At 34.3% G+C, this 10,081-nt stretch overlaps 1 protein-coding gene across 1 annotated transcript; it reads right to left on the bottom strand.

The window, feature by feature from the left end:
• Positions 1-6,757: 6,757 nt before the first annotated feature.
• On the bottom strand, positions 6,758-9,360 carry LOC141602652 (uncharacterized). The gene is made up of 4 exons (XM_074422822.1): positions 8,945-9,360; positions 8,718-8,854; positions 7,696-7,953; positions 6,758-7,565 (listed from the first exon to the last, which is right to left on the bottom strand). Exon 4 carries the CDS (start codon positions 7,437-7,439, stop codon positions 7,026-7,028), a length of 414 nt encoding a protein of 137 aa, XP_074278923.1. The 5' UTR covers positions 7,440-7,565; positions 7,696-7,953; positions 8,718-8,854; positions 8,945-9,360; the 3' UTR covers positions 6,758-7,025.
• Positions 9,361-10,081: the final 721 nt, after the last annotated feature.

Genomic DNA, 10,081 nt, shown 5'->3' with positions numbered 1-10,081 from the left:
TTATATTTTCAGATTTACTTAAAAAGTATGGGTCTTTCTTTTGTGTTTATTGTCTATTTTTTGTTTTTTTTTTCAGCTTTACTTTGGTTATTTACTTACGACTCTATATAACTTTAGTTATACTATTTACGACTAAAGTTATACACTTAAAACATTAAAGTTATACTATTTACGACTAAATTTATACACTTAAAACATTAAAGTTATACTATTTACGACTAAAGTTATACCCTTTAAACATTAAAGTTATACTATTTACGACAAAAGTTATATTCTTCAAAAATTAAAGTTATATTCTTTTGTGTTGTTATTTACTTATTTTTTGTTTTTTTATTTCAAATATGTCTTATATTACAATTTGATATTTAGATAATGGCTTTATTTTTTCAGATCTAGTATTGTTGGTTTAAAGTTAGTATTGGTGGTTTTTAGGATTTCGGTTATATATTGGACTAAAGTTATACGATTTTGGACTAAAGTTATACGATTTTGGACTAAAGTTATGCGATTTTGTAGTAAAGTTACACAATTTTGGATTAAAGTTATACAAATATGGACTAAAGTTATACATATGAAGGACTAAAGTTATACAAAAATGGACTAAAGGTATACAAATATGGACTAAAATTATACAAAAATGGACTAAAGGTATACAAATATGGACTAAAGTTATACAAATAAGGACTAGAGTTATACAAAAATTGACTAAAGTTATACAAATATGGACTAAAGTTATACAAAAATGTGCTAAAGTTATATAAATAAGGAGTAAAGTTATACAAAAATGGGCTAAGGTTATACAAAAATTGACTAAAGATATACAAAAATTGACCAAAGTCATTGAAATTATACACATTTCTACTGGAGTTATACATTCGTTGAGTAGAAGTTATTCATATCGTTACTAGAGTTATACATTCATTGAGTAGAAGTTCAACACATTCCTATTGTATTTGTATATCTTTAGTCCATTTTTGTATAACTTTAGTCCATTTTTGTGTAACTTTAGTCCTTATTTGTATAACTTTAGTCCATATTCGTATAACTTTAGTCAGTTTTTGTATAACTTTAGTCCTTATTTGTATAACTTCAGTCCATATTTGTATAACTTTAGTCTTATTTGTATAACTTTAGTCCATATTTGTATAACTTTAGTCAATTTTTGTATAACTTTAGTCCTTATTTGTATAACTTTAGTCCATATTTGTATAACTTTAGGCAATTTTTGTATAACTTTTGTCCATTTTTGTATAACTTTAGTCCATAACAGTATAACTTTAGGCAATTTTTGTATAACTTTAGTCCATTTTGGTATAACTTTAGTCCATAACAGTATAACTTTTGCCCATAACTATGTAACTTTAGTCATTTTATATCATTTTTATATAAAAATGTGAAATATAAGACTAAAATCAACAAATTATAAGAATTTTTATATAGCTAAGATTAAAACAACAAATTTCATGAAAAACATTTTAGTAGATCTTAGATGAAAAAAAACTATCTCACAAAAAAAACGAGATTTAAAACCCGAAATCTTAAAAAAAAAACGTATAACAAGAAGAGATTTGAGAAAATGAATAAAAAAACGAGAACTAACAAAATAAAAGACAATTAAAAGAAAATAAAAGACAACAAAAAAATGAATGGAAAAAACAACTCAAAACATAAAAATTAACACCAAAACGAAAAAAAAAAATACCGAGGTGGCGGCGGTGGGGTGGCGGCGGCAGGGGTGGTGGGTGGTGAGTTGGTGTCAGGTGGGGTGGTGGTGGGTGGTGGTGAATGAAGATGAGAGGAGTGGGTGATTTATTTGGGTTTTGGTTTTTTGGGATTTTGAGGTTTTTTTAGAGAGGAGAGAAAAGTGAGATGTAGAGAGAGGAGGAGGAGTTGTGATAATGAGATGATGAATGATTAGTGAGGTAGGTTTATTGAATTGATGAGTTAATTAGAGAAAAAGTGGAGGGATTAATTTGTAGCCACATATTGACATCAAATCCTAGCCTTTCATTGCCTTGATCCAATGGCCCTTAAAAGGACTTATGGACTTAAATATATATGGTGGACTTAGTTGATCTCTCTCTCTCTCTCTCTCTCTCTCTCTCTCTCTCTCTCTCTCTCTCTCTCTCTCTCTCTCTCTCTCTCTCTCTCTCTCTCTCTCTCTATCTATCTCTCTATCTATCTATCTATCTATCTATCTATCTATATATATATATATATATATATATATATATATATATATATATATAGAAATAGGATCCTGTGCGAACCTAAAGTTCGGTGCGAACTTACGAACTAACTTAAAAACCTTCACCCAAACACACGCGCATACAACCATTCCCGCACTCCCCTTTCACATTATCCCTATCATTAGATTATTCCCTACATTAATACTTTGTATCATCCTCACCCACCAACCACCACCACCCTTCGCCGGCGGCTTCACCGTTGATTGTTCTGCCGGCGTTTCGTCGGAACTACTCTTGTCTACCCAATCTGCCTTTATTTCTCCATTTGTCCTCTCATTCACCGACGATCAAATCGCAGGTTTTCCGGCGAAGCCAACTTTGGCCTGTGATCGATTCTTAATAATTTGGCAACATCTTTGGTGCAGTTGATTTTTAGGTATTTTACCTTGAATTTTGCGGATCTATCATTTAAATCTGAAATGAGAACAACAAATTTAAAACAATAGCTTTAATATTTTTGGTTGGGAACTTTGCGGGAGCCACTACCATGTGCATTTGCTCCATGATTATAAGGAATTGTGGGGAAACACGAGCGACTGGTACAACGAGACTATTGGAAATGACGGTTGAAGTAGATACAGAAGGAACTCCAGAATGCAAAGCTTTTTGCAAATTTAACAAGTTATATTTCCGTCAATATTCCAGTACTTAGCATATCCACTTTCATACGAGCTTTTTGCAAATTCTTTCTCTGTTTGAAAGGTCGGAATTTGCTTCTGGAGCTTGTCAATCTCCGTAAGGGCTTCGGATTTGGACAAACCAGATTTGGGCACTTTGTTAGCATGAGCCGTTGACTTAGGCGCTGGCATAGGAGGGGATTTCTTTGAATTCTTCAGTGCAATAAGGCCCTGTTCTTTTGGACTTAAAGTCACTCTCTATAAATTAAGTTCAGCAAAATTAAGTTAAGTTCAGAAAAGTTCAGCAAAATTAAGTTCATAAAAGTTCAGCAAAATTAAGTTCAGCAAAATTAAGTTCATAAAAGTTCAGCAAAATTAAGTTCAGAAAAGTTAAGCAGAATAATAAGTTTCATAATATTGACGAGTTTTAAAAAATAGATACAATTTTTGTTCAAATCGGTTGTATAAACAATCCGAGATTAATTATTATTCTATATAATTTTTTCAAAAAAAAAACATTTATTTAAAGCCGAATTCTTGCCTATCGCCCGAAGGTATGTTAGAGCATTTTAATTACCGACATTCGTCATTGAGAATGAAAGTTGAAATGGCATTTGATCAATTGAAAAAAAGGTGGAAGGTATTAAAAGTTATGTCTCAAATGTCACCTAAGTATCAAATGTCCGTTATTATTTCTAATTTCACACTTCATAATTTTATACGGATGTACACTCATGGGATACCTGTTATACAACATGAGAACATTCTAGGGACAAAAGATTTAGGCATGTTTGATAAGAAGCGGAAAAAAGCTATGTACAAGGTGCGAAATAACATAGTCAAGAACATTTGGCGAGGCAATGGATTTGACGGGGTGAGCTCAAATGAAGATGGAGAAAGTGACGAGGAAGATGATAATATGGAACTAGATGATTAAAAAGAAAAAAAGTAATGTGATTTACTTTTTATTTTTATGTATTAGGTAATGTGTACGAAAATATTAACTTATATAAATAAAGTATTTTATAATCTTTATTTGTGTTTTTAGTTATATTTCTTTATTATTATTATTGTTATTATTGTTATTATTAATTATTATTATTATTATTATTATTATTATTATTATTATTATTATTATTATTATTATTATTATTATTATTATTATTATTATTGAAGGGAATTATTATTATTGAAGGGAATTATTATTATTATTATTATTATTAATAGTAGTAGTATTAGTATTAAGTGAAATTAAATTAAGTTAATTTAAGTAAGATTATTTTAATTAAGAAAAGTTAAGCTATTATAAGTTAAGTTCAGCAAAATTAAGTTCAGCAAAATTAAGTTCAGAAAAGTTCAGCAAAATTAAGTTCAGAAAAGTTCAGCAAAAATAAGTTAAGTTCAGCAAAATTAAGTTAAGTTCAGAAAAATTAAGTTAAGTTCAGTAACTTTAAGTCCAAAAGAACAGGGCCTAATAGCCTTAATATTTTTGGTTGGGAACTTTGCGGGAGCTTTCGGGATATTTGGGTTTGGCGGCTTCTCAACCTGAAATTTATTTGGCATTCTTGGAGGACCATCATCATCAAAATCATCATCGTCGTCTATTTGATACTGGAATTGGTCCGGAAATGCTGAAGTAAGGGTGTATTGTTCTTCAGTATGGTATTGTATTCTTTGTGCATTGTACTTGCTTTCCGTTATATCTGTAAGCATTCATTTTTTCGAGCTGTGCTGACATTGTTATCAATCATTTTTATTGCGAATATTCACTTAATAGCAGAACCCAAAAATGTGCCGACAAAAGCACATCCGAAATTAACCCGAAACGAAATGTATAACGTGCCTCAGATGGACCGATCTAGCCCCGACTCAATTGACCCTTTTACCTTGCTAGATACACTCCTTTACCTTGTTAGATACACATATTTTACAAGTTAGATACACTCTTTTTGGCTTGTAGATACACTCCTTTAACAAGCTAGATACACTCCTTTACCTCGCTGATACACAACTTTGCCAAGCTAGATATACTCATTTACCTTGTTAGATACACATATTTGACAAGCTAGATACACTTTTTAACCTTTGTTATATACACTCATTTGACAAGAAAGATACACTCTTTTACCTTACTAGATACACTTCTTTACCTTGTTAGATACGCATCTTAGGCAATCTAGATACACTCCTTACTTTGCTAAATACACTCATGTACCTTGCTAGATACACATCTCTGGTAAGCTAGATACATTTGACTCACCTACAAAATCATTGCTTATAATAAAACATTGCTTATTATTGTAGGTTTAATATGAATGGTATAGTATACTCCGCATTTTAGAAAATGATCCTCAATTTTTATCTTTTCTTTTTTAAACTTCAGCGTTTAATTTCGCTCGTATTTGTACTCTAGGCAAAGGATACATTTATTTAAGTTGCTACATACACTCCTTTAAATTACTAGATACATATCTACTAGATATATTTATTTAAGTGAAAATACCCTCAGTTGTACAGGTTGATGTTTCAATTTATGTTTGTTATCAGGGGATTACATGTTTGATTATCAAATAATAAATTGACCTTCCATTGCTGTCTCCCATCTGTCGAAAATTCTGCAACACATTCAAGTTGTGGGTTTATTCTACCCTCTCAATTTTGGGTCAAGTAATTTCATTAATTCTGCGACACATTCAAGTTGTGGGTTTATTCTGTTGCTTGGTCATAGAAGTAAAAATGTACATGCTTCAATGCTAATTGGTTTAGTATTTACTTGAGCTATTGTATCAACACTATCAAGTATCAACCACGGGAGTGATGTTCTCCTGTTAGGTGTTTGCACTTCTCTTGCTGTTTCGGATAGATTTATCAATCTTCTCTAATGTTTGATTTCAACTGCTACTGTCTATAGTGTCTTTACCTACTCGTCTCTATAACACCATAATATTTCTCAACTATCAGGTTTTGGGGAATGCAAAGGGTGCAGTTGCAGTTGTAGTCTCAATTTTGATCTTCAGAAACCCGGTCTCAGTTACTGGCATGCTTGGGTATTCACTCACAGTTTTGGGAGTCATCCTCTATAGTGAAGCGAAGAAAAGAAGCAAGTGATACTAGCAGCCCGCTTAAAGTACTGTGAAGTGTGAACCAGTTTTTCTTTTACATTTGCCACTTGTGACTCTGCGAGGAAGAACGCCGACTTGAATAGAGTAAATGGTTGATAATGCACTTTGAAATCAGTGCCTTATTTTGCTCTCCCATTTCTCTCTCTGATTCCCTCCTTGTAACCCTAAGGACGGGTTTTTTTTTTTGTATCTACCGGCAGCTTAACCAATAAGTTAAGAAAATGTTGGAAATTTAAGAGAAAAACAATAACCGACCGCTGCTGTTTTTATATAATTTTTTAGATGAGGTAAATTTGGGGAAGTATTTGAATTCTTTTAGTAAAAAAGGTTGTAGATTTGAATATCCTATTACAATTTTTCTTTTCAACAGTTGAAAGATAGACTAATCATTGACCATATTGATAAATTTATTGAAGATTTTGCCCTTTGTTTACACACTGCAGTCTGTTGAATGTGAATGTTGATAGTGCATTCACAATGTGTTTGCATCCCCTCGGGTTTTTTTCAACTTCCATTTGTTCTAATAGAACAATATTCCGATATTAAATTATTACTCCTCAACTGCTGGAGCACCTTGGAACAAAATCGAGGGTTGAGAGAAAATGGTGATGATCACAATTTTGTCACAATGTATGCTGCAGATCTGAATTATGGCTACTGATGCATCACAATTTGATATCTTTATGTTCCTATTTAGTTGGAACCTTTTCTTTGTTTTCTCGGTGTTACCTGTTGACTATACTAATTACTAAGCTTGTGCAAAACAAAGTTTCTACCAATGGACTTGATAACAAATTCCTGAACAAGACTAAAAATAACCATCACAACTTTGAGCAAGCCAAAAGTGGAGGGTACACTCGTTCAAAAAAGCCCTAAACCGCTACTAACTAACTAATACTCCGTACCAATCTACATAAAAATGATTCCAGGACCCTAAACAGTTTCCATGCCAGTCAAAATGGCTCTAATAATGTACCCCAAACAAGATAAGAATGGTGGCTATGTCTCAATCAAGATTTACTAGTAATTTCAAGGCGCTACTGAATTTCCATGACTTCAATTTCAGCCTTTGGTTCTGTTGCATCCACTTCCGGCTTTATTTCCTCTCCGAACTCAGTTTCCATCATACATTCATCTTCCACTGCTATTACTTCTGCTTTCACGGACTTTTTCTCTACTTTAGGCTTCATCTCAGCTTCCGTCTCGGTTTCCATCTTGACCTGGGAATCTTCGACAACTTCATCTTCAACCCCATTTTCCTCCTTTGTGCCTGTAATAGCCAAAGGCATTGCTTCTTCTTGTGGTTCAGCCCGGGTTTCAGTTCTAGTTTCACGTCTAATGGTGGTTTCAGGCTGAGTGTTGGTCTCCAAGTCCTCTTCCTCTATCTTGGGAGCAAGGCAGTACCTGATGTGGCCCATTTCAGCAATCTTATATTCCACCACGACGGGCATATCCGAGGATAAGCTTATGGTCACTTAGCTAGAGAGAGACGTTGCTTTAGCGAATGTAGTCATGTACTTCAAGGCAAAGGTCAATACCACTGGTTCCTTCATCTCAACAATAACAGCAACCTCTGGCTGCAAAATTATAACTAAATTGTCAAAACTCCTAACATCATGAGAAAAATGTAAAGCCCTTCTCATTAACATCAATGACTGAGACTGAACGATGATTAAGTACCCCAGTAGAAATTCAATCATATAGTACCTTTTCGATGGTGGTGTTCTGTCTGAAGGTAGTGTTTCCAGATCCAATGTCACCTCTGGTAGAGAAAGTCACACCTTCCTTTGACACGGTAATGGTCACTGTCACAAAACATTAGCTCAGATTATTCTGTCACTATTTGGTTTCGATATAAGAGTGTTAACTGCAGGTAGTATGAGCTATCCCCATGAATGGATAGTAGATCATCTTCAATATATCTGGCGCCTTGTTGGAACCTATCAGTTCCGAGATTATTGCAACCTGAACAAGGACCACATCATCACAATTTAGCAGTATGAATTAAGCATAGTCATTATCAGCAGTCAGGACACAAGATTAAGGTGGGTTATTTAGTACAGTACAGTTAGTACTGAGTATTAAAGCAACTCAAATCAATCTTTACTAGCTACTGTACTTTTTTCAAGTTCATTTGTTTGATTCACTTTCACAAGTTTGCCATAGGTGAAATGTGTGAATTTGGTTAATTATCAAACATTTGGACAACAATCAACCACTTGTACTTGAAAAAAATCCCGTTACCACAAACAAATTCAATACAATTAGTTGTAATATTTGAATGTCACTCATTCCTATGATCTCTTATTTTGATTACGACAGTAATGTATATACGGCCCTCTACCTCGCCTATAGCTAGAGCCTAACCATTGGGTAATGTTGCTGGTTGAAGGAATGAAGGGCCATGTTACAGAAATGAGCCATAATCATGAATCATAGTAACCTCTAAAAGCAGTCTCTACGCATAAAACTTTCGGATATAATTAATTAATAGGGATGGTCAGAGTACTGATCTGATCTGATCTGAGGAGCTTAGAACCTACAATCATATTCTGGTCGTGATAGATGACTAGATCTATCACAACCAGAACTAATGGCTTAATAGCAGCATTTTTAGAGGATAGAGTGAAATTATGTGCAGGGTATGTGGTAGTTTCACTTGATTAGTATGTTTGGTTGTGATGTATGTTTGAAGAAAAGCAACAAGACACTACCTAGAAAAGCATTACCTTCAAGGATGACTTCAACTACAGCAAGTCGTTTCTAATTCTCATCATTTCAGTTTCAATGAAATAGAGGTTGTCATAGCGAAATACATACAAGCAATCGTCAGCTGAGATCATCACAGTAGCTGTAATCAAATCGCCTGCTTGAGCTAATATATGTGTTATACACGAGCAAAAACTAACAACGCTACAATGGCACAGGAATGATAATGTTGGGAATGAGAGTGTACCTAAATCAAGCATGCATATGAAAGCATGAGTCTTGTTGCATCCTTCCGGCTTGAGGGAGGCAGCTCCATAAGTGAGGAGTGTACATGAATTAGATGCATTTTTGTAGCATGAGTTGTTAGTGCTATTTGGGAAAAGAGAATCGTTGCGCTGAGATTTACTGTCGGACCATGTCCAGGTGTGAGGATTGGTAGAGCTGGATCGGCCTCCAAATCAATTTGTGTATTACTGCCGAATACACATGGTATTACTGCCGGATACACATGGTATTACTACTAGATACATTGATTTGTGTATCTAGTAGTAATAATGCGTGTATCCGGGATGCTATTTTGTGTATCAACATTCTAAAGATCAACTACGACTACCCACCAGCACCACCTAGCGCTAGCACAACCACCACCATCATTCCTAAACCAACCCCGTTCCCGCCATTAGCCCTGACAGCCCCTTGAACCTGTATCAGCAATATCGCGATCGGAATTAGAGGTGCGCCGACCACTAGATCCACTGATTCAACACACAAGACAACTACATAACATTCGACACATTTCCACACCCATTAGGCCACCATTCTAAGCCCCTCATAACCACCCACAAACACCACATCATTGTCGAAGCTGATGTATAAGCGACATCAAATATAGTGCAAAATAAGGAAGAAAGAGCAAGCTCTCCCATATAATAGTAAATGCAATTAACCTTTTTACTTATCAAGCTGTGATTATCTTTGATCAGAATTGATATATTTTGAGCATTGAAGTCTAGCGGGAAGAAATAAATTTAGGATCATGGTAACACATTACATATATTACAAACAAATCCATCACCATTCATCTATTTCACTCCAATAACCAAGATTATCCAGAATGACGCTCAGTGTTCAGGCATTATCAGAAACAATTATCAATCACCAACTACCACCAGATTCAAACTCGAAACACGGAACCAAAGCCCGAACCCGCATTGAGAAGTTCAATGACACTGCTTCTTGGCCAAGGCGGTTTAGCAACTCATTGACACTGGACTACTGTGTGTAATTCAAAGTTCATTTAAAAAAATAGAGCATACTCCTGAACAGGCCTTCTCACCAAAATTAAAGCAGGAATATAGTACCTACATGTACTCTTTGAGAACAA

Source organism: Silene latifolia, chromosome 9 (assembly GCF_048544455.1).
Source record: "Silene latifolia isolate original U9 population chromosome 9, ASM4854445v1, whole genome shotgun sequence".
NCBI lineage: Eukaryota > Viridiplantae > Streptophyta > Magnoliopsida > Caryophyllales > Caryophyllaceae > Silene > Silene latifolia.
The sequence above is the reverse complement of the archived record's forward strand: the minus strand, read 5'-3'. Positions and strand labels throughout refer to the sequence as shown.

Excerpts from the sequence above, each read along its gene's own strand:
- LOC141602652 (XM_074422822.1), bottom strand. The coding sequence starts at position 7,439 with ATGCCCGTCGTGGTGGAATATAAGATTGCTGAAATGGGCCACATCAGG.